General features: G+C 27.9%; 2 protein-coding genes across 2 annotated transcripts; one reads left to right on the top strand and one right to left on the bottom strand.

Moving 5' to 3' along the window:
• Nucleotides 1–3778: 3778 nt before the first annotated feature.
• LOC111423066 (dynein regulatory complex protein 1 homolog) lies at nucleotides 3779–14680 on the bottom strand. Its single transcript, XM_023056319.2, has 6 exons — nucleotides 14433–14680; nucleotides 13144–14378; nucleotides 4646–5029; nucleotides 4260–4590; nucleotides 4020–4195; nucleotides 3779–3966 (listed from the first exon to the last, which is right to left on the bottom strand). Exons 1-6 carry the CDS (start codon nucleotides 14603–14605, stop codon nucleotides 3797–3799), a joined length of 2469 nt encoding a protein of 822 aa, XP_022912087.2. The 5' UTR covers nucleotides 14606–14680; the 3' UTR covers nucleotides 3779–3796.
• Nucleotides 14681–25080: 10400 nt separating this feature from the next.
• LOC111423067 (ribosomal protein L11) lies at nucleotides 25081–25777 on the top strand. The gene is made up of 2 exons (XM_023056320.2): nucleotides 25081–25232; nucleotides 25286–25777. Exons 1-2 carry the CDS (start codon nucleotides 25152–25154, stop codon nucleotides 25709–25711), a joined length of 507 nt encoding a protein of 168 aa, XP_022912088.2. The 5' UTR covers nucleotides 25081–25151; the 3' UTR covers nucleotides 25712–25777.
• Nucleotides 25778–25865: the final 88 nt, after the last annotated feature.

Genomic DNA, 25865 nt, shown 5'->3' with positions numbered 1-25865 from the left:
CCCCCGCATCTCTTACTTCTCCTCTCTGCAAACACGTAAACCCATCTATACCCTTCTGGCAACTTTCCCTCAATCTTCAGATATCAACCCAGGTCTCCACCATACAAATCTCTTCAGATATTCCCAGAACTGCCCTCCCTTATTCGTAATCCTTGCTATATTCCAGAACACCATTTTCAACCCCTCGCTCTTCTCTGGCTTATCCCCTCTCCCGTCTAGTTTTTTGATAAAGTCCCTTGTTCCCCTCTCTTCATGTCGTCATAATTAATACTTCTCTTCACCAACTGTTCATATTCCAAATACGTTACCTTTAATAAATAATAAATCGTTGCATCATTCTCTAAATGGTATGAGAAGCTCTCAAAGTTTAATTTTTTACTAATGTATCACAATTAAAAAATTTGCAAGTATGCAACCAATATCACAATATTGGTATTGCAATACGCGATTTGCGTACGTGGTTGCATACTTGCAATTATGACGTGGGGTACGATAATTAATTAACACAGTGTACAGGATGGTTCAAATTCGATGTCCGAATAGGCTAACTCGAAAATAAAAAATATCGTAAAACCCGCAAATGTAATTATCTTGGTTATTATTATAGGTGGAGTATTATAACTAGGGCAAGGAACTTTTGTAACAAAACGATACGATTTCCCCCCTCCACTCGTTCTCAGCAGAAAATTGCATACAAAAGTTGTTCTAAGTTAAATTCTAAAACGATTTTCTTAATAACAAAATATATAAAAATAAATTATGTTCTTAATTATTGATCAAATCAAAAATTTTTATTAACAATATTTGTTTAGAATTACTTCAGGAACAATTTTTGTTAACACAATTTTTTTCTAACTTGCAATTTTAATTTCCCACTGAACAGTATGGTACAAAAATTAATATTTTTGAGGTTATATCCTTATTGTTGATTTAATCAAAAAATGTTGTTAACAAAATTTGTTTAGAATTACTTCAGGAACAGTGTTTGCTAATAAAATCTTTTGCTAACTTGAAATTTTAATTTCCCTCTGAATAGTATGCTATCAAAATTAATTATCTCAACAATTATTGTTTTCATTAAAAAATGTTTTAAATAAAATTTGTTTCAATTTCGATTTTGAATCAATTATCTTAATAAAAAATTTGTACATCTCTATTAATTAACCATCTAAGTATAATTATGTATGAAAAGGGAAAAATTATTATTGTGAGGTTATCTCCTTAATTATTGATTAAATCAAAAAAAATTGTTGACAAAGTTTGTTTAGAATTGTTTCAGGAACAATTTTTGTTAACACAACTTTTTTCTAACTTGAAATTTGAATTTCCCACTGAACAGTATGCTACAAAAATCAATATTTTTGAGGTTATATCCTTATTGTTGGTTTAATCAAAAAATGTTGTTAACAAAGCTTGTTTAGAATTACTTCAGGAACAGTGTTTGTTAATACAATTTTTTGTTAACTTGAAATTTTAATTTCCCTCTGAATAGTATGCTATCAAAATTAATTATCTCAACAATTATTGTTTTTATTAAAAAATGTTTTAAATAAAATTTGTTTCAATTTCGATTTTGAATCAATTATCTAATTACAAATTTTTACATGTCTATTAATTAACCATCTAAGTATAATTATGTATAAAAACGGAAAAATTATTATTTTGAGGATATCTCTTTAATTATTGATTAAATCAAAAAAAATTGTTGACAAAGTTTGTTTAGAATTGTTTCAGGAACAATTTTTGTTAACACAACTTTTTTCTAACTTGATATTTGAATTTCCCACTGAACAGTATGGTACAAAAATTAATATTTTTGAGGTTATATACTTATTGTTGATTTAATCAAAAAATTTTGTTAACAAAATTTGTTTAGAATTACTTCAGGAACAGTGTTTGTTAATACATTTTTTTGCTAACTTGAAATTTTAATTTCCCTCTGAATAGTATGCTACAAAAATTAATATTTTTGAGGTTATATCCTTATTGTTGATTTAATCAAAAAATTTTGTTAACAAAACTTGTTTAGAATTACTTCAGGAACAGTGTTTGCTAATAAATTTTTTTGCTAACTTGAAATTTTAATTTCCCTCTGAATAGTATGGTACAAAAATTAATATTTTTGAGGTTATATCTTTATTGTTGATTTAATCAAAAAATTTTGTTAATAGAATTTGTTTAGAATTACTTCAGGAACAGTGTTTGCTAATAAATTTTTTTGCTAACTTGAAATTTTAATTTCCCTCTGAATAGTATGGTACAAAAATTAATATTTTTGAGGTTATATCTTTATTGTTGATTTAATCAAAAAATTTTGTTAATAGAATTTGTTTAGAATTACTTCAGGAACAGTGTTTGCTAATAAATTTTTTTGCTAACTTGAAATTTTAATTTCCCTCTGAATAATATGCTACAAAAATTAATATTTTTGAGGTTATATCTTTATTGTTGATTTAATCAAAAAATTTTGTTAACAGAATTTGTTTAGAATTACTTCAGGAACAGTGTTTGTTAATACAATATCGTATCGTTTTGTTACAAAAGTTCCGTGCCCTAATTATAACTAAGACATTATATGGACACTTTTTTACAGAGAATTTGATGACGTAGTCACAAAAATTTTGTCGGTTTTAGATGTTGAGATATTATCGCAATTTTCGTTCTTTTAAATGGAAACAACCACCGATTATTCGCTTAATAAATTCGTTATTTTTTTCTGATTACAAAAATATAGGGTTTGACACGTCTAATTCCTATTGTTTTAGAATAAAACTAAAAATAAACTTTTCTTTTAGTGTCGTCGAAGAAATTAAATTTACAGTTTCCTGTAAATTATAACTAAAAATTAAGAAAACATATTTCTGATAGTTGAAACAAATATATTTGTTGAACTGTTTATTTTTATATGTTTTACACAAAAGTTGGAATAGATTGCATTATTTCACCTTTTTTATTACGATTTAATATTATTTTTAAATGACTTAATAAATTATCGATAGATGGCGCTCATGTTTTTTTTTATTTCAAATAAACTTAGCAACATTTGTTTGTATTCAAAAATTTTCTGAAGTGTCACTTTAAAAATCCTGTTTTTAAGATCAATTACGAAAATTTTGAAAAGTTTGACATGTTAGAATGTTACATATTAAAAAATTATTTGTTTTTAAATATCAGAAGTTATCTTCGTATTTAATTGTTAACTTTTTAGATTTACAGGTAACTTACAGGAAACTGTAAATTTAATTTCCTCGACGACACTAGATAGAAATTTTATAAAAATAGTTTATTTTTAGCTTTATTCTAAAACAATAAGAAATAGACCTGTCGAACCCTATATTTTTGTAATCAGAAAAAAATAACGAATTTAATAAGCGAATAATCAGTGGTTGTTTCCATTTAAAAAAACGAAAATTGTCATGACATCTCAAAATCTAAAACCGAAAAATTATTTTTGACTACGTCATTAAATTCTCTGTAAAAAAGTGTCCATATAATGTCGTAGTTATAATACTCCACCTATAATAATAACCAAGATAATTGCACTTATTGGTTTTACGATATTTTCAATTTTGGCCTCTAGGGGAAAAACTAAAGACGATAGCGCTATGAGGTTTTCGGCATTAGCAGTTTCTCGAAAAACGAGATCATGACATGTTAGCTACTTTTTTTCTAACTCTTATAGTATCCGAGTTAGCCTATTCGGACATCGAATTTGAACCACCCTGTACATAAAAAGGGAAAAACTTAATAATTAGAATATACATATACAAGAATAAAAAAAAATAAATTTTATTGTTTATTTTCGACATGGTTTAGGTTGATACGGCGCCATATAAACTTCCCTTTGTCCCGCACAAGGTGGTTTCTCCAACTTTTCTTCATCTTTGTCATAACGTGCCAACAAGCGTTTTAGCTCAACATTTTGCGTTCGCAAACACAAAACTTCATCATTCAATTTCCTCCGATCTAAACAACCTCTTATTACCCCAACTTTAACACTAAACCATAATTAATTTTACCTTTCAACATTTCGTAATACTTCTGCAATCCGATAAACAATCCATGCCACATTCTCATCCTACCCACATTAAAAAACGTTTTATATTTCATCCAAAATAATTTTATATCATCATCGCTTAATAATCTCGATAAAGTTTCGTGTCTATCAATATGAACCACCCCGGCCCCTTCCAAACTAAATTTGATACAAAATAAAGATTTTAATGAATTAATTTATAATAAGCAAAGTTAAATTAAACCTTGAATTATCGTTGAAATAAGCCGCTAAAAATTCTCTTAAAGCCCTAATAACGTACGCTGGGCTCACTTGTAAGGGGTGATTAAATCTGCACATAAATCTCGTGCTATGCACCGATTTTCGTAACGTTGTAATCGTTTGTGTATCCCCTTTTTCCGATGGAACCGAAGGCGCCATACATTCATCCGTCGTTGTTGAACTTTCACTTAAAGTGCTATCACTACTATCTTCTATAGCCACTAAGTTATGGATTATGTTTGAGATAACATCTTCGGGTTGAGAAACGGTTTGTTGGATACGTTTAAAAAGCGGTTCTTCAAGACTTATTGTTGCTAAAAAAATAAATTTGTGATTATATCAAATAACAAATTAATTTATTTTTCTTACAACTTGTGTTCGTATCGTCTAAAGCCGTGGCAGAAAATTTCTCTGATCCTTTAATAGAGGGGGTTCCCGATTTGGCACAAATTGCGCATTTAGCGTAAGGTAGAAAAAAATAGCATAATTGATCGATGTTTTCTTGTTCTTTTATTCCTAGGGCGGTGAATACGTTATCGATTTGAACTAAATGTTGGTTGTTTATTTCGTAGGGTTTTAATAACTCCTCGAGACGCTTTTCCATTAAGAACCCGCTCCTTTCCGAGATGCGATCCAAAATATGCCTTAAAAGTCGTTTGTAAGCCCGTATATCTTTGGGGGGTTCATGTTGCTTTTTGGTTTCACCTTTTGACATTTCGGACGGAGTGCGACTTGCTTTTGATTTTGTTACAACTGAAATTAAAACAATATATAAATAATTATCAGGGCACGGAACTTGATTAAAATACCATACCGTTCAGCGGGAAATTAAAATTTCAAGATAGAAAAAAATTGTGTTAACAAAAATTGTTGCTGAAACAGTTCTAAACAAACTTTGTCAACAATTTTTTTTGATTTAATCAATAATTAAGGAGATAACCTCAAAATAATAATTTCTCCTTTTTTATACATAATTGTCCTTAGATGGTTAATTAATAGAGATGTAAAAATTTTGTATTAAGATAATTGATTCAAAATCGAAACTGAAACAAATTTTATTTAAAACATTTTTTGATAAAAACAATAATTATTGACATAATTAATTTTGATAGCATACTATTCAGAAGGAAATTAAAATTTCAAGTTAGCAAAAAATTTTATTAACAAACTCTGTTCCTGAAGTAATTCTAAACAAATTTTGTTAACAACATTTTTTGATTAAATCAACAATAAGGATATAACCTCAAAAATATTAATTTTTGTAGCATACTGTTCAGTGGGAAACTAAAATTACAAGTTAGAAAAAAAATGTGTTAACAAAAATTGTTTCTGAAACAATTCTAAACAAATTTTGTCAACAATTTTTTTTGATTTAATCAATAATTAAGGAGATAACCTCAAAATAATAATTTTTCCGTTTTTATACATAATTACACTTAGATGCTTAATTAATAGAGATGTAAATATTTTTTATTAAGATAATTAATTCAAAATCGAAATTGAAACAAATTTTATTTAAAACATTTTTTGATAAAAACAATAATTATCGAGATAATTAATTTTGATGGCATACTATTCAAAAATTCTACTCGAAAATTAAATATGATGCAGAAAAGTATTTTACATATAAATTGTTTATAATGAACCAAAAGTACATAATCCATTACCAAATTCAACTTAGTTATTATCATATTGCAATTAGAAAATAAAAATCCCCAAAATGTTAAAATTAATGATTTTCGATCATAAAGTTGATCATAAGTTAAAAATTAAAGGTGATGGAGAAAAATATTTTACATATTAATTGTTTATAATGAACCAAAAGTACATAATCCATTACCAAATTCAACTTAGTTATTATCATTTTCCAATTAGAAAGTAAAAATCCCCAAAATGTTAAAATTAATGATTTTCGATCATAAAGTTGATCATAACTCAAAAATTAAAGGTGATGGAGAAAAATATTTTACATATTAATTGTTTATAATGAACCAAAAGTACATAATCCATTACCAAATTCAACTTAGTTATTATCATATTGCAATTAGAAAATAAAAATCCCCAAAATGTTAAAATTAATGATTTTCGATCATAAAGTTGATCATAAGTTAAAAATTAAAGGTGATGGAGAAAAATATTTTACATATTAATTGTTTATAATGAACCAAAAGTACATAATCCATTACCAAATTCAACTTAGTTATTATCATTTTCCAATTAGAAAGTAAAAATCCCCAAAATGTTAAAATTAATGATTTTCGATCATAAAGTTGATCATAACTCAAAAATTAAAGGTGATGGAGAAAAATATTTTACATATTAATTGTTTATAATGAACCAAAAGTACATAATCCATTACCAAATTCAACTTAGTTATTATCATATTGCAATTAGAAAATAAAAATCCCCAAAATGTTAAAATTAATGATTTTCGATCATAAAGTTGATCATAAGTTAAAAATTAAAGGTGATGGAGAAAAATATTTTACATATTAATTGTTTATAATGAACCAAAAGTACATAATCCATTACCAAATTCAACTTAGTTATTATCATTTTCCAATTAGAAAGTAAAAATCCCCAAAATGTTAAAATTAATGATTTTCGATCATAAAGTTGATCATAACTCAAAAATTAAAGGTGATGGAGAAAAATATTTTACATATTAATTGTTTATAATGAACCAAAAGTACATAATCCATTACCAAATTCAACTTAGTTATTATCATATTGCAATTAGAAAATAAAAATCCCCAAAATGTTAAAATTAATGATTTTCGATCATAAAGTTGATCATAAGTTAAAAATTAAAGGTGATGGAGAAAAATATTTTACATATTAATTGTTTATAATGAACCAAAAGTACATAATCCATTACCAAATTCAACTTAGTTATTATCATTTTCCAATTAGAAAGTAAAAATCCCCAAAATGTTAAAATTAATGATTTTCGATCATAAAGTTGATCATAACTCAAAAATTAAAGGTGATGGAGAAAAATATTTTACATATTAATTGTTTATAATGAACCAAAAGTACATAATCCATTACCAAATTCAACTTAGTTATTATCATATTGCAATTAGAAAATAAAAATCCCCAAAATGTTAAAATTAATGATTTTCGATCATAAAGTTGATCATAAGTTAAAAATTAAAGGTGATGGAGAAAAATATTTTACATATTAATTGTTTATAATGAACCAAAAGTACATAATCCATTACCAAATTCAACTTAGTTATTATCATTTTCCAATTAGAAAGTAAAAATCCCCAAAATGTTAAAATTAATGATTTTCGATCATAAAGTTGATCATAACTCAAAAATTAAAGGTGATGGAGAAAAATATTTTACATATTAATTGTTTATAATGAACCAAAAGTACATAATCCATTACCAAATTCAACTTAGTTATTATCATTTTCCAATTAGAAAGTAAAAATCCCCAAAATGTTAAAATTAATGATTTTCGATCATAAAGTTGATCATAACTCAAAAATTAAAGGTGATGGAGAAAAATATTTTACATATTAATTGTTTATAATGAACCAAAAGTACATAATCCATTACCAAATTCAACTTAGTTATTATCATTTTCCAATTAGAAAGTAAAAATCACCAAAATGTTAAAATCAATGATTTTCAACAATAAAGTTGATCATAAGTTAAAAATTAAAGGTGATGGAGAAAAATATTTTACATATTAATTGTTTATAATGAACCAAAAGTACATAATCCATTACCAAATTCAACTTAGTTATTATCATTTTCCAATTAGACAGTAAAAATCCCCAAAATGTTAAAATTAATGATTTTCGATCATAAAGTTGATCATACCTCAAAAATTAAAGGTGATGGAGAAAAATATTTTACATATTAATTGTTTATAATGAACCAAAAGTACGTAATCTATTACCAAATTCAACTTAGTTATTATCATTTTTTAATTAGAAAGTAAAAATCCCCAAAATGTTAAAATTAATGATTTTCGATCATAAAGTTGATCATAAGTTAAAAATTAAAGGTGATGGAGAAAAATATTTTACATATTAATTGTTTATAATGAACCAAAAGTACATAATCCATTACCAAATTCAACTTAGTTATTATCATTTTTTAATTAGAAAGTAAAAATCCCCAAAATGTTAAAATTAATGATTTTCGATCATAAAGTTGATCATAAGTTAAAAATTAAAGGTGATGGAGAAAAATATTTTACATATTAATTGTTTATAATGAACCAAAAGTACGTAATCTATTACCAAATTCAACTTAGTTATTATCATTTTTTAATTAGAAAGTAAAAATCCCCAAAATGTTAAAATTAATGATTTTCGATCATAAAGTTGATCATAAGTTAAAAATTAAAGGTGATGGAGAAAAATATTTTACATATTAATTGTTTATAATGAACCAAAAGTACGTAATCTATTACCAAATTCAACTTAGTTATTATCATTTTCCAATTAGAAAGTAAAAATCCCCAAAATGTTAAAATTAATGATTTTCGATCATAAAGTTGATCATAACTCAAAAATTAAAGGTGATGGAGAAAAATATTTTACATATTAATTGTTTATAATGAACCAAAAGTACATAATCCATTACCAAATTCAACTTAGTTATTATCATTTTCCAATTAGACAGTAAAAATCCCCAAAATGTTAAAATTAATGATTTTCGATCATAAAGTTGATCATACCTCAAAAATTAAAGGTGATGGAGAAAAATATTTTACATATTAATTGTTTATAATGAACCAAAAGTACGTAATCTATTACCAAATTCAACTTAGTTATTATCATTTTTTAATTAGAAAGTAAAAATCCCCAAAATGTTAAAATTAATGATTTTCGATCATAAAGTTGATCATAAGTTAAAAATTAAAGGTGATGGAGAAAAATATTTTACATATTAATTGTTTATAATGAACCAAAAGTACATAATCCATTACCAAATTCAACTTAGTTATTATCATTTTTTAATTAGAAAGTAAAAATCCCCAAAATGTTAAAATTAATGATTTTCGATCATAAAGTTGATCATAAGTTAAAAATTAAAGGTGATGGAGAAAAATATTTTACATATTAATTGTTTATAATGAACCAAAAGTACGTAATCTATTACCAAATTCAACTTAGTTATTATCATTTTTTAATTAGAAAGTAAAAATCCCCAAAATGTTAAAATTAATGATTTTCGATCATAAAGTTGATCATAAGTTAAAAATTAAAGGTGATGGAGAAAAATATTTTACATATTAATTGTTTATAATGAACCAAAAGTACGTAATCTATTACCAAATTCAACTTAGTTATTATCATTTTCCAATTAGAAAGTAAAAATCCCCAAAATGTTAAAATTAATGATTTTCGATCATAAAGTTGATCATAACTCAAAAATTAAAGGTGATGGAGAAAAATATTCTACATATTAATTGTTTATAATGAACCAAAAGTACGTAATCTATTACCAAATTCAACTTAGTTATTATCATTTTTTAATTAGAAAGTAAAAATCCCCAAAATGTTAAAATTAATGATTTTCGATCATAAAGTTGATCATAACTCAAAAATTAAAGGTGATGGAGAAAAATATTTTACATATTAATTGTTTATAATGAACCAAAAGTACATAATCCATTACCAAATTCAACTTAGTTATTATCATTTTCCAATTAGAAAGTAAAAATCACCAAAATGTTAAAATCAATGATTTTCAACAATAAAGTTGATCATAACTCAAAAATTAAAGGTGATGGAGAAAAATATTCTACATATTAATTGTTTATAATGAACCAAAAGTACGTAATCTATTACCAAATTCAACTTAGTTATTATCATTTTCCAATTAGAAAGTAAAAATCCCCAAAATGTTAAAATTAATGATTTTCGATCATAAAGTTGATCATAAGTTAAAAATTAAAGGTGATGGAGAAAAATATTTTACATATTAATTGTTTATAATGAACCAAAAGTACATAATCCATTACCAAATTCAACTTAGTTATTATCATTTTCCAATTAGACAGTAGAAATCACCAAAACGTTAAAATTAATGATTTTCGATCATAAAGTTGATCATAACTCAAAAATTGAAGGTGATGGAGAAAAATATTTTACATATTAATTGTTTATAATGAACGAAAAGTACATAATCCATTACCAAATTCAACTTAGTTATTATCATTTTCCAATTAGAAAGTAAAAATCCCCAAAATCTTAAAATTAATGATTTTCGATCATAAAGTTGATCATAACTCAAAAATTGAAGGTGATGGAGAAAAATATTTTACATATTAATTGTTTATAATGAACCAAAAGTACATAATCCATTATCAAATTCAACTTAGTTATTATCATTTTCTAACTAGAAAGTAAAAATCCCCAAAATGTTAAAATTAATGATTTTCGATCATAAAGTTGATCATAAGTTAAAAATTAAAGGTGATGGAGAAAAATATTTTACATATTAATTGTTTATAATGAACCAAAAGTACATAATCCATTACCAAATTGAACTAAGTTATTATCATTTTCCAATTAGAAAGTAAAAATCACCAAAATGTTAAAATCAAGGATTTTCAACAATAAAGTTGATCATAAGTTAAAAATTAAAGGTGATGGAGAAAAACATTTTACATATTAATTGTTTATAATGAACCAAAAGTACATAATCCATTACCAAATTCAACTTAGTTATTATCATTTTCCAATTAGACAGTAGAAATCACCAAAACGTTAAAATTAATGATTTTCGATCATAAAGTTGATCATAACTCAAAAATTGAAGGTGATGGAGAAAAATATTTTACATATTAATTGTTTATAATGAACCAAAAGTACATAATCCATTATCAAATTCAACTTAGTTATTATCATTTTCTAACTAGAAAGTAAAAATCCCCAAAATGTTAAAATTAATGATTTTCGATCATAAAGTTGATCATAAGTTAAAAATTAAAGGTGATGGAGAAAAATATTTTACATATTAATTGTTTATAATGAACCAAAAGTACATAATCCATTACCAAATTCAACTTAGCTATTATCATTTTCCAATTAGAAAGTAAAAATCACCAAAATGTTAAAATCAATGATTTTCAACAATAAAGTTGATCATAAGTTAAAAATTAAAGGTGATGGAGAAAAACATTTTACATATTAATTGTTTATAATGAACCAAAAGTACATAATCCATTACCAAATTCAACTTAGTTATTATCATTTTCCAATTAGACAGTAGAAATCACCAAAACGTTAAAATTAATGATTTTCGATCATAAAGTTGATCATAACTCAAAAATTGAAGGTGATGGAGAAAAATATTTTACATATTAATTGTTTATAATGAACGAAAAGTACATAATCCATTACCAAATTCAACTTAGTTATTATCATTTTCCAATTAGAAAGTAAAAATCCCCAAAATCTTAAAATTAATGATTTTCGATCATAAAGTTGATCATAACTCAAAAATTGAAGGTGATGGAGAAAAATATTTTACATATTAATTGTTTATAATGAACCAAAAGTACATAATCCATTATCAAATTCAACTTAGTTATTATCATTTTCTAACTAGAAAGTAAAAATCCCCAAAATGTTAAAATTAATGATTTTCGATCATAAAGTTGATCATAAGTTAAAAATTAAAGGTGATGGAGAAAAATATTTTACATATTAATTGTTTATAATGAACCAAAAGTACATAATCCATTACCAAATTGAACTAAGTTATTATCATTTTCCAATTAGAAAGTAAAAATCACCAAAATGTTAAAATCAAGGATTTTCAACAATAAAGTTGATCATAAGTTAAAAATTAAAGGTGATGGAGAAAAATATTTTACATATTAATTGTTTATAATGAACCAAAAGTACATAATCCATTACCAAATTCAACTTAGCTATTATCATTTTCCAATTAGAAAGTAAAAATCACCAAAATGTTAAAATCAATGATTTTCAACAATAAAGTTGATCATAAGTTAAAAATTAAAGGTGATGGAGAAAAACATTTTACATATTAATTGTTTATAATGAACCAAAAGTACATAATCCATTACCAAATTCAACTTAGTTATTATCATTTTCCAATTAGAAAGTAAAAATCACCAAAATGTTAAAATCAATGATTTTCAACAATAAAGTTGATCATAAGTTAAAAATTAAAGGTGATGGAGAAAAATATTTTACATATTAATTGTTTATAATGAACCAAAAGTACATAATCCATTACCAAATTCAACTTAGTTGTTATCATTTTCCAATTAGAAAGTAAAAATCCCCAAAATGTTAAAATTAATGATTTTCGATCATAAAGTTGATCATAAGTTAAAAATTAAAGGTGATGGAGAAAAACATTTTACATATTAATTGTTTATAATGAACCAAAAGTACATAATCCATTACCAAATTCAACTTAGTTATTATCATTTTCCAATTAGAAAGTAAAAATCACCAAAATGTTAAAATCAATGATTTTCAACAATAAAGTTGATCATAAGTTAAAAATTAAAGGTGATGGAGAAAAATATTTTACATATTAATTGTTTATAATGAACCAAAAGTACATAATCCATTACCAAATTCAACTTAGTTATTATCATTTTCCAATTAGAAAGTAAAAATCACCAAAATGTTAAAATCAATGATTTTCAACAATAAAGTTGATCATAAGTTAAAAATTAAAGGTGATGGAGAAAAATATTTTACATATTAATTGTTTATAATGAACCAAAAGTACATAATCCATCACCAAATTCAACTTAGTTATTATCATTTTCCAATTAGAAAGTAAAAATCCCCAAAATGTTAAAATAAAGTTGATCATAACTCAAAAATTAAAATTAATGAAGAACTTACTTTTAGAATCTTCGTTTCCTAAAATGTCCATCGCTTTGATATAACTCCCAAGTTGTTTCTGATTCAATATAACACCCTCAGGTTTTTTCCATTCAATCCCCAATTGTTGTTCATACAAAATTTTATCGATCCCCATAATTCTATTAACCAATTTATTCGCATCAAAAGCATTCAATTCCCAAATTTGTTGAAACTTCTCGTCGTTTTTCTTCGACAAAGTAACAGCTTTCGTTTTGATTTCAACAGCGGAATTTTGCAACTTAGTAACGTCTTTAATCAACTTCGCAATTTCCGTATTAGTTTTCTCCTCGTATTCGGTGTTTCTTTTTCGTATCGCAATCGCGACATCTTGTAATTTATTAATTTTCCTTTTTTGTTGCGAATTTAAAACCAAGTTTTCATCCTCGCGTTTCTTTAATATTTGGAAGTTGTAATCTAATTTTTCGCAATTCATCATCGCGGCCGATTTGATGGCTTCAAATTCGGTTTCGATCGTTTCGAGTTCTTTTTCTAATCTGATTTTTATTTCGCGATATTTTTCTTGTTGAACGCGACGTATTTCGTCCATTGCTACTATGAATTCTTCTTGTTGTTCGAATTTTCTTTTAACTTGGCGTTCTTCTTCGAGTTCACGTTTTTTGTATAATTCTTCCCATTGACGATTGTTTATGTCGATTAAGATTTTTCTTTCTTCTATGATAACATCGTCGATGTGTTGTATTTCCGCTTTGTAAGCCACTCTCATTGCTTTAATTTGATTTTCGATGCGGTGTGTTAATGAAGTTATGTCTTGGTTTTGCTTTTTTTGATCGTTTGTGAAGTTTATTTCAGCTTTTTTTATTTCGTCTTTTAACATTGCTATTATTCCATCTTTCTGCCTTAATAATTCCTCGCATTTTTCTTTTTGCGACTCCATTTCATCGTGGATTGCTAATGGATCGTGATACTTTAAAATATCACTCCAATGATCTGCAATTTCTTCAAACATTTCCTCCGCCTTTTTGGCCTCTTCCTCCAAAGCTTCGATTAATTTCTCACGATTAATCCCTTCAATCTCCCTCCGATCAATTTCACGACTCTCATTAGCTACTCTTACATTTGTAACATTCTCATAAGCTTCCGTAATTAATTTATCCATCACTGCTGCACTTTTTTCCAGTTGTGTTTGTACCAGACTCTTTTCTGCCGGACTATCAGATTCATCCTGTTCCCCTTCATCTTCCTGCATCTCTATCCTATCAAAATTAAAAGCTGTAAATTATAAGAAACCCAAATTTGAATTAACTTACCCTTCTTCTTCGGTGTTTCTGCGACTTAAAGCAGCTCTCCTTAAAGCTTCAATTCTGCGCTCAATCCTTAACCTTCGAGCTAATTTTCGTTCGTTTGGATCCGATGAAGTAACTTGAGGTTCTTGCTGAACCGGGGCAACTTCATCTTCGCATTCTTCAGGCGGTTCATCCATTCTTTTTACAAATTATTAAGCTTATTACAACTTTATTAACTGTCTAACGTCCAAAATAAATTTGTGTACGTTTCCTAGCAACCTAAAATATTAATATCGATCGCTGCAACAAAGGTTGGGAAGTGGCAGAAATAAACTTTTAATATAAAAGTTGTAAAATACTTCATTCTTAACAATATTGCTTTTTTATACTTTTACTCTTAACGAGAAAAATTCGAAAATGTGAAAAATAGATGAAATCGTGGTTTTATATCTTCTTGTTGGTGGAGCACGGGATTCGGAACGTTTTAGAAAAAAAGTTTTTATATAAAAGTTGTAAAATACTTCATTCTTAACAATATTGCTCTTATACACTTTTACTCTCGGATGCTTAAATATTGAGAAAAACTCAAAAAAGGTGAAAATTAGATGAAATGGTGGTTTTATATCTTCTTGTTGGTGGAGCACAGGATTCGGAACGTTTTATAAAAAAAGTCTTTATATAAAAGTTGTAAAATACTTCATTCTTAAGAATATTGCTCTTATATACTTTTACTCTCAGATGCTTAAATATTGAGAAAAACTTAAAAAAGGTGAAAATTAGATGAAATCGTGGTTTTATATCTTCTTGTTGGTGGAGCACGAGATTCGGAACGTTTTACAAAAAAAGTCTTTATATAAAAATTGTAAAATATTTCATTTTTAAGAATATTGCTCTTATACACTTTTACTCGCAGATGCTTAAATATTAAGAAAAACTCTAAAAAGTGAAAATTAGATGAAATCATGGTTACATCTTGTTTTTGGTATAGCACGGGGTGCGGAACGTTTTAGAAAAAAAGTTTTAGTATATAAGTTGTAGTATACTACATTCTTAACAATATTGCTCTTTTATACTTTTGCTCTCAGACGCATAAATATCGAGATAAACTGTAAAAGGTGAAAATTAGATCTTACATCTTCTTGTTAGTGAAGCACAAAATTCGGTGCTTTTACATCTTCTTGTTGGTAAAGCCGCTATTCGCGACGTTTCAGAAAAAAGTTTTAGTATAAAAGTTGTAGCAAACATTATTCTTAACAATATTGTCCTTTTACACTTTTGCTCTTAGATGCATAAATATAGAGAAAATCATAAAAAGGTAGAAATGAGTAATAGATATATTATGAAATATAAATTTTAAAAAATCGTATCTCAAGAACGAGTGGAGATATCATCATAAAATAAAGAACATTTTAAGGGGGCGGTTCAAAGCGTCCATTTTTATATACGCCGGGAGAGGTTACGTAGATGTACATTCACGACTTAATGCTACATATTTATAAAAAAGTAAATACGTAGGCTTGAAGTACATATATTACTCTATGGAATGACATATTTAGTATTCTAAAATAATCATGACGCTGACAGAAATAAATTACGAAAGTTAGTCATAATAAGGGCTTAATACAAATCGTTCTCTAGAAGAGATTAGGGACTTAAACGAGATGGCAAATATGTCATCTAATGCTTATGTATCTTAGGAACAGATTCCGTATTCGTAAAAGTGCAATAGCTGTATGATTATTTCATGAATGTGTTTTTTCTGAAGATATGCGATTTTGTCTCAATTTTTAGTCATTACGAAAAGGTGTAAAATGGGTTGCCTAAAATCGACAAAACAGTACTAAGTAAACCTTTGGCAATTACATTGTAGATGGCTTTAGGTACTAATTAAAAATTTAAAAAAAAAATAAATATAAAAAATAATTAATTGCCAATAAAATGTTATAAAACGTATTATAAATTGATTACTAATCTTGAGTTAGTAATAACATTTGTTCATGGCCAATTTCTCTTTTAACTACTGAGTAAATAAATACATATAACAGAAAGAAGATTTGTAGGCAATTATGAATGAGTTGCTGATCACAGTCCTTCCGCCCTAACTTTTAGTGATTATATTAACACTGAGAAAATAAAAAATAACACAGCAAATTGTTATCAAGATATAAGAACATAAATAATCTAAAGTAAAGTAATAATAATTTGTAATAGACATAGATAACAATAATACTATTTATTCACAAAAAAAAAACGGTTCTACATTATAAAAAATAATAAAAATCAATAACAACTTTAATTTTATTTTACAATAAAAAAACCATCTTAGAATAACAATTTTTACAAAACTATTTCACAATAAAAAACCATCATATACAGGGTGTTTCGGTGACTCGGGGAATAAATGTAACCACATATACTAGAGTGAAAATGATGACGATTCATGTAAAAAAAATTAGTAAAAGTCCTCTAATTGCAAAGATACAGGCCATCAAAGTTATGAAATTTTAACACATTTTTCTAAATATCTTAAACACTATTTATGGTAAAGCGTTGAAATTTGGTACAGCGTAAACTAACATCACGTAAAATCATTAGGCAATTTTTGAGTTGGATCGGTACGCGGGAACAATGCTATACAGGCTGTTCATAAAGTTTGTTTGCTCAGAACTTTTTTATCCTATCATTACCCTACATTTATTTTTGCATTTTCTAATAGTAAATTTAGTTTAGAAACTTTTATCACTCTTAGAGAATATTGATAAAAACCACCGTTTCCGTATTAAATGCAAAAATGTTAGGCTCCGAATTCAATAACACTAAAAAAAATAAATAAATAAATAATTTGAATTAGCAATGACAAGTGAAAATCGAACTGAGCTGTCATAACTATTATGTATGCAACATGTCCAAGTGTAGATTTAGCTAAATCACATTTTTAATTTGCTTTAGTTGGTTTAATAAAAGAACTCAAAAACAATAAATTAAAAATCAACACTAACAGGAATAATAAGAAAAGTACATAAAATAACAAGACAAGTAATAAAAAATACTAAAGGATGTTTAAAAACTTAGATTTCTTTTTTTTAGTAATAGCACTATTGAAATCGGAACCCAACATTTTTGGATTTAACACGAAAATGGTGATTTTTATGAATATTATCTAAGAGTAATAAAAGTTTCTAAACTAAATTTACTATTAGAAACTGCAAAAATAAATGTAGGGTTATGAAAGAATAAAAAAGTTCTGAGCAAACAAACTTTAGGAACAGCCGGTAAGCATTGTTCCCGCGGACCGATCCAACTCATAAATTGCCTAACAATTTTACACGACATTGATTTATACTGTACCAAATTTCAGCGCTTTACTATAAATAGTGTTTAAGATATTTGGAAAAATGTGTTAAAATTTCCTAACTTTGATGGCCTGTATCTTTGAAATTTGAAGACTTTTACTATTTTTTTTTACATGAATCGTCATCATTTTCGCTCTAGTATATGTGGTTAAATTTATTCCCCGAGTCACCGAAACACCCTGTATACAATATAATCAAGTGACGAATTCAGTAATGTTGTAAAATTAAATGCATGAATATTGTTGAAATATTAATCATTGACTGACGAAATTAAACCGATTTTTTTATCAATTTTATGAACCCAAGACGTTCGAATCGCCACCTTAAAGAAAATACTAAAGAGACAAAAAAGTACCACTAAAGTATGTGCTTATAACCCATATTTTTTATGTTAATATTACATAGCGTTAAAAAGTTCTTGTAAAATAAATCAAGGGGATGGTGAATTGCATCCCCTTAGAGGGTGCTAGGGAAGTTTAAGGTATGGTTGAAAAGAAGGTATCAGCCAGTAGTACATACATACAAAAATTCAAATTCTATGGTTTACTTATACTCGAAATAAAAGATAAAATGTAAATTTTTGGCTCAACTTTGACAGCTCATAGCTCGAAAACAAAAGAGTTGGGACCCTATGTTTATATAAAAAACTTGTGTTATTTTGGCAAGTACTACATCCTAGTAAAGCTTCCCGATTAAAAACTGATCCACCCTGTATATGGCCAAAAATCTGATTCCTGTGGAATTGGGTCGAAAATGTTTAATATATTGTTAATGTTGAGCTAGGATCTAATACTGATAAAAAAAATTTGTGTTAACCAAAATTTAGGTAATAGAAATATTTGAATAAATAATTGAAAATAAAAATTAATTGTTTAAAAGTAATTAGTTGTTAAGTTATGAAAATAACACCAACTATAACAATATTAACATTTCGCAAAAAAAAAAAAAGAACACCAAATAATATCGAGAATAGGCATCGCGTAAGGCTAAACCAGAATATATTCCTCAATGAATAAAATATTTCAACGGTAGGATGACTAATTGTAAGCTGATATAAAAAAGCGTCGCTATGAATAACTGAATTGAACTCTCGACGACCTCTTTTAACCAACAGCGGAACTATACAAATTTTTTTTGCACTTTTGCGAACATCACGTGATTGAACCGCGACCTTAAAGCAAATTTGATGAATATTTAATGCAAAATAAATAATTTTTTATTTTCCATAATCACTGTTATTATGATTTTTTAAACCCAACTATGCATATTTGATTGTTATAAATAATAAACATAAATTTTAAAAAAGCGTATCTCTAGAACGAATTGAGATTACATGATGAAATAAAGAACATCTGTTTTGTCAGCGTTTGGGAAAGTGTTTAACAAAGTGGTTCAAGCACATCTATTCTTTGGTCTTAAGTTTAAAATCAATTGTAACATGGTTTTTACATGATGTAACATGGTCGCTCGGTTGAAAGTAACTTGTTTGAATATACTCATAATCTTATCTTCTCTGGATGATTGTTGTCAAGTTGATTCAGTTTATACGACTTTTAGTAAAGCTTTCGACCGGGTGGATCACAACTTACTTCTGTTTAAACAAATGAAGTTTGGTGTTCTTTTTCGTTTGTTTCGGTTAGAGGTTTTTTCTCTCATTCTGTGTCGTTTCTTTCTAGTGTTCCCAAAGGTAGCTATCTAAGTCCTTTACTGTTTATTATTTATATTAATGACATATTCGACGTCGTTAATTATGCCCAATGTTTAATCTGGTACTGCAATCTCGAAGAGTGCCATTGGTCATCGCGGGCTGGATAAATCAATGCTTCAAACAAACATCTCTTCACAGTCGGCTACGCTGACGACGTGGATTTTCTTTGTTATAGATGCAAAGACCGAGATTGTTCTCTTCACCAAACAGAGGAAACTGACACACTTAACACCACCCTATTTCTGCAACAGTCCAATTACCTTTGCTCCAGAGGTGAAATATCTTGGACTGACTTGGAAATCACACATTAGTTGCAAAACCAAAAAAAAAAAAACAAACGATTACACTCATCCTATATCGAAGGACAATTGGGATTACATCCTAAATCCGTGGGTTACAATGTGGATCTACACTTCTGTGATAATACTTATGATAGCTCATGGAGCCATAGTTTGGTGCTCAGCACTAAAACATGCATATAAGACTAGACTGCTGCGAAAATTGCAACTCCTGAGACTATGCTGAATGTGCTGTTCCTAGATATTATTATCAGGGAGGTGGCCGTGATGGTGTTGCTTCGATTGCGATCAGTGGATAATAAGCAGGTTGTAAAAATAGTCCGGAGCGAACTCTGGAGTGAGGGTGTTCGTAAACAACCCCTCCTTGAAGCTAGCATAGACTACATCAAACCTATTTTCTTAAACAGGTTACACTTTGGCACTGAGACGATACCCCAGAGCAATTTTAGCACAGGTAAAACGCGGACCACACTGATAGATCAAAAAAGACTGGAGGCTCCGAAGCGAGAATCTTCTCGCACGATCTCCAGCTGCACTTGTTCATTTCGCTAGGGTCTTACTACACGAGTGCTCAGGCCGAAATAACTGCTATAAATATAGCAGACAGGCTATGCTAGCGCTTAATAGGCATCGAACTACATCACCATTAGTGAAGTTCTGTCGGCAATCACTTGAGGAGGATAATGTTTATAACAACGTCACCATAAAGTGGCGGAAAGGACATATCGGAAATTAGGTACACGATCATGCAGATAAGCTAGCGAAACTGGCGGTTAAGAAGTCACCGGTTTCCCCTGAACCGTTTGTACCGCTAACTTTTAATACAGCATCAAAGCTGATCAACTCCATCTCCCATCGAGCTTTTTGGGATAGATGGGATGAGTCTGTAGTAGATGTCTTTGCAAAGAAAACTTTACGCTCTACTCTGACCTGAAGATGTCTACTCAGTTCCTGAGAAAATCAAAAAGTGATTTGAGGCTCTTCATCCACTTCCTAACCGGACGCTGCAGGTTACGTAAGCATATGTTCTATCTTCTCATATCCTATTTGGTACACTCCAGAAATTAAGATGCTAATAAAGTTGAAAGAGTATTATAGGAAGAAGTGAAGTAGAAGCAATGGTACTTTCTATTCAGCGGAATATAAAAGACTGAGGTGTTTGACTAAACAAAAATTCTCTGATACGTATAGTTCCTTTACTATTAGTGCTGAACAATCGCTTAGTTCTGATTCCCGTAACTTTCGGAGTTACATTAGACAGAAAACAACGACCTCACGACTTCCCGACAAAATGATCCTGAAAAAATAGTTAATGCTTTTGCAGATCAATTCTCTAGAGTATATATTGGTGTCTCTGTTTACAACATGATTGATGTACATTCTACGTATCCTCCAGTATTTGTTGCCGATGTCACTGAAGAACAGGTTCTTCATTTCCTAAAAAGGTTACCGAATAAATTTACTGCTGGTGATGATGATCTTCCTGCATTTTTCGTTCGTAATTGCTGTGCAGTTTTTGCAGTTCCGCTTCATTTAATAATTAACCTATCCTTAAGCATTTGCTCGTTTCCTAAACTTTAGAAGCACTCACGTATTGGTCCTGTATTCAAAGATGGTTCCAACATTACTGATTATCGGCCGTTATCGTTATTGTCCAATCTCGCTAAGGTATTTGAACAGATTATTTACAAGATGATTTATCCGCATGTTCAGTCATTTGTATCACCATATCAACATGGGTTTATCAACCGTCGTTCAACCATTAAAAATCTCGCGGTGGTTACTGAGGTGATTTGTGAATCTTTGGAGTCAGGTGGTATACACTGATTTTTCTAAAGCATTCGATATGATTCATCATGACGTCCTCTTGTATGAACTTAATGCTTTTGGCTTATCTCCTAAGTTTATGAAACTATTTAGCTTTTACTTATCAGGTCGTATAAATTATATGTACTACATCGGTTATGCGTCTATGGAGTTTATGGCTAAGTTGGTGTTTTTCAGGGCTCAAATCTAGGCTCCCTACTATTTGTTATCTTCTTGAATGATATTCTTAACGAATTCTCATCAAGCGTACTAGCTTATGCGGATGATTTGGGAGTTATTTTTAACCGCAAATTGTCTTTTGTATCGCACATTGAAAATATTGCATCTTCTGCTGCACCGCGTGCCTTTTCTGACATCGGTGTGTACAAGTGCCTGTTTTTGACCTTTGTATTGTCCAAATTAGAGTATGGCTCTGTAATTTGGTAGCCACAATGTGTGTGTCATAGACTTATGTTGGAGCGAATTCAGAAAAGATTTTTCAAATATTTGTCTCTACGCTTGGACGGATCATGCCCGGATCGTGGAACGGATTACGCATCCCTGCTGCAACGCCACAACTTTTCTGCACTAGACGTGAGATGAGATGACCAGTGTATCAAGTTTTTATCGAGTTCGATTACCTCGAATTATTGGAGATGTACACTAATTTTTCGTTTATTTGTCTTATTTTGTATATAATTTTAATTTACGGTAATAATTAGAGGTACTTGACGATACGTATGAAATATAGTATATATCTCGGTAAATATTGACTTCATAAAAAAACATATTATACAAAAGTTGTTTAATATTTTATTTGGTTTGAAAAAAATTTAGAAATTGTTTATTAAGAAAATTTAACTAATAACATGAATTTAGATATTCGAGATCGTCAAGTACACGGAATTCCTCAAAGAACTAGAAAAATTTGTAAAAAAAAACTTTGAAAACTTTGTCTAGTGTTAGTTCTAGTTTTAGTGCAATAAAAATATACAACATAGAGATGATGTCCAAACATGACGTCTAGCAACATCATGTTTGGACTCATTTTAATGTTTTTTTTAATAAAGAATGCATCATAAAAGAACACCATCAAGTTGTCCACTTGTCTATTATACGATAACTAACTTCAGATTTAAAGTATCAACCTCAATTTTGACATATTTGTAATCTTCATTAAAAATTCTTTAAAATGAGTACAAACACGACATATTTATCTTCAATATTAATGAAGTTATGGTCAACTTTCGGTTAGAAATGTCAACGTCAATTTTAACATATTTGTAATTGTCGTGAAAAATCCTTTAAAATGAGCCCAAACATGATACGTTTAATTCCAATATTACTCGAGATATAAGCAACTTCCGGTTTGAAATGTCAATGTCATTTTGACATATGTATTCTTAATTTTTATAAAATGTTTTAACATTTGTCACAAAAATAAAAATATAATAAAGAGAAATTAAAAGTTAAGGTTGGTATTAATATTTAATAATTAAATTGCTATCTTCATTGTTGCTAACTTCGGGTTTAACGTTTTTTATTCTACCTTTTTTGTTTTTTGAGATAAGTGCGTCATGTTTGGACTCATTTTAAAAGTTTTTTAATAAAGAATACATCATAAAAGAACACTATGAAGTTGTCCATTTGTTTATTATACGATAACCAAGTTCAGATTTAAAATGTCAACCTCAATTTTGACATATTTGTAACCTTCATTAAAAATCCTTTAAAATGAGTACAAACACGACATATTTATTTTCAATATTAATGAAGTTATGGTCAACTTCCTGTTAGAAATGTCAACGTCAATTTTGACATATTTGTAAATGTCGTGAAAAATCCTTTAAAATGAGCCCAAACATGATACGTTTAATTCAAATATTAGTCAAAATATAAGCAACTTCCGGTTTGAAATGTCAATGTCATTTTAACAAATTCTTAATTTTTATAAAATCTCTTAAAATTTATCACAAAAATAAAAATACAATAAAGAAAAATTAAAAATTAAGGTTGGTATTAATATTTAATAATTAAATTGCTATCTTCATTGTTGCTAACATCGGGTTTAACGTTTTTTATTCTGACTTTTTTGTTTTTTGAGATAAGTGCGTCATGTTTGGACTCATTTTAAAGGTTTTTTAATGAAAATGACAAATTGACAAACGTCAAAATTGACGTTTCAAACCGGAAGTGATTATATTTCCATTAATATTAAAGTTAAATATGTCGAGTTTGTACTCATTTTAAAGGATTTTTTATGAAGATTACGATTATAATAATAAAATTAAAGTTGACATTGACAACTGAAAATTTTTTTCACGGCTAAACCCGACTATTTCTAGTTCTAGGTCTTGTGTTAGTTCTAGCGATGGTGCTAGTGTAAAACCATTGACTATTTTATACTATAGAGTAGTATAATCAATGGTAAAACTAGAACTAACCCTAGAAATATTCGGGTTTAGTCGTGTGTCTTCAGACTGTTCTAAGTTCGTGTCTAAGACGCTAGTCTAAAACGGTAATTCTAGTTTTAATTATTATTTAACCCTAAATTCTTGCACATTTTAATTGATCTAAAAATTTTTTTTTTTCGATTTAATCCACTTACCTTGCTTATAATTTCGTCCATTTACCTATTTTGAATTAAATACAACCTTTAAATCCAATTAATTATGTGTTTTTTTATTAAAAAAACTTAAATTCGACGTCAATTTTGACAAGCAACTTGACTGCAATATTTGGATCTTAATCACCATGGTAACAGAGTCAAGTTGGATAACCTAACAAAAATAAAATTATAACCGTTAATATTTCGCTTTATATTTTAATTTTTTTAATTTTATTTTATATATTTTTTTAAATATTTTTGTGTATTGCTTTTTAAGTGAAATAAATAAAAACATAGAAATATCAATTCTTCCAATGACGTCACAACGTAGGGGGGATACGTTCATAACAACAGCGTTCATATGGATACTCAACCTTGATTATGATTATTAAATTCGATTTTAAAATATAAATCGTTTTTTTAACGTTTAAATAATAAATAACAAAATAAAACTTATTTTATCAATAAAAATATCAAAGAGTTAATTTCATAAAAAGCACGCTGTTTTACCGACACTGTCAAACAGCTCTTTTTCCAGTCAAACATGGCGGTGAGTACTTGCGTTATTTATTTTTATTCGCTTAAATCAGCAATCATCTTAAAAAATAAAGCCCTAAAATTATTAAATCTACTTAAATCTCGCCCTTTAGTACTAAATTCATTAATTTGCAACAAAATTTTTTCTCAAAAACTCATAAAATAATCGTTGTTGTCATGTTGAACCAATTTGAGGTTATGTTAAAATCGCATAAAATCACCTTTTTTCGGCTTTATTTCTTAACTTTGTTACGCTAATACTTTAAATATAGTTTAATTGAGTTAGATTTAACTCATATTTGCTTCAATAATGATTTATTGATAAAAAAAATTTATTAATTGAGGTTATGTTAATTGTTGATTTAATTATTTATGTTTTAGCCCGTTGCAAAGAAAGAGAAGAAAGAAGTTAAAGACAAATCCAAAAATGTAATGAGGGATTTGCACATAAGAAAGCTTTGTTTAAATATTTGTGTGGGGGAGTCTGGTGATAGATTAACAAGGGCTGCAAAAGTGAGTAATTTTAATTAATAATAAGTTATGTTTTAAATAATAATTAATTAAAGGTACTTGAGCAATTAACCGGGCAACAACCGGTGTTTTCAAAAGCACGTTACACCGTTCGTTCATTCGGTATTAGACGTAATGAAAAAATTGCTGTACATTGCACTGTAAGGGGGGCCAAAGCTGAAGAAATCCTCGAGCGTGGGTTAAAAGTGAGAGAATACGAATTGAGAAGGGATAATTTCTCAGATGCTGGTAACTTTGGGTTTGGAATCCAAGAACATATTGATTTAGGGATTAAATATGACCCAAGTATTGGTATTTATGGTTTGGACTTTTTCGTTGTTTTGGGGAGACCTGGATTTAATGTAGCCCATAGGAGGAGGAAGCAAGGGAAAGTTGGACATCCACACAGATTAACTAAAGAGGATGCAATGAAATGGTTCCAACAGAAATATGATGGAATTATTCTATCAAGTAAAAAATAAATTAAATTAACTTTAATGGTTAAGTTAATTTGTTTATGAGGAGGAGAATAAAACTTTTTTTTTTGATTTAGAAACAATTTTTATTAACAACACCAATTTCTTTCTTCCTTGTTTATAACAATATCATTTTTATTAATTTCAAAAACATTTCTAT

The sequence above is a fragment of the Onthophagus taurus genome, chromosome 5, assembly GCF_036711975.1.
Source record: "Onthophagus taurus isolate NC chromosome 5, IU_Otau_3.0, whole genome shotgun sequence".
NCBI classification, from domain to species: domain Eukaryota; kingdom Metazoa; phylum Arthropoda; class Insecta; order Coleoptera; family Scarabaeidae; genus Onthophagus; species Onthophagus taurus.
This window is presented reverse-complemented; position numbering and strand designations above follow the sequence as displayed.

Coding starts and splice junctions, on each gene's coding strand:
- LOC111423067 (XM_023056320.2), top strand. CDS start 25,152: ATGAGGGATTTGCACATAAGAAAGCTTTGTTTAAATATTTGTGTGGGG. Junction 25,233..25,285: donor GATTAACAAGGGCTGCAAAA/GTGAGTAATTTT, acceptor AATTAATTAAAG/GTACTTGAGCAATTAACCGG.
- LOC111423066 (XM_023056319.2), bottom strand. CDS start 14,605: ATGGATGAACCGCCTGAAGAATGCGAAGATGAAGTTGCCCCGGTTCAG. Junction 14,379..14,432: donor AGAAACACCGAAGAAGAAGG/GTAAGTTAATTC, acceptor TAATTTTGATAG/GATAGAGATGCAGGAAGATG. Junction 4,196..4,259: donor TATTTCAACGATAATTCAAG/GTTTAATTTAAC, acceptor TATCAAATTTAG/TTTGGAAGGGGCCGGGGTGG.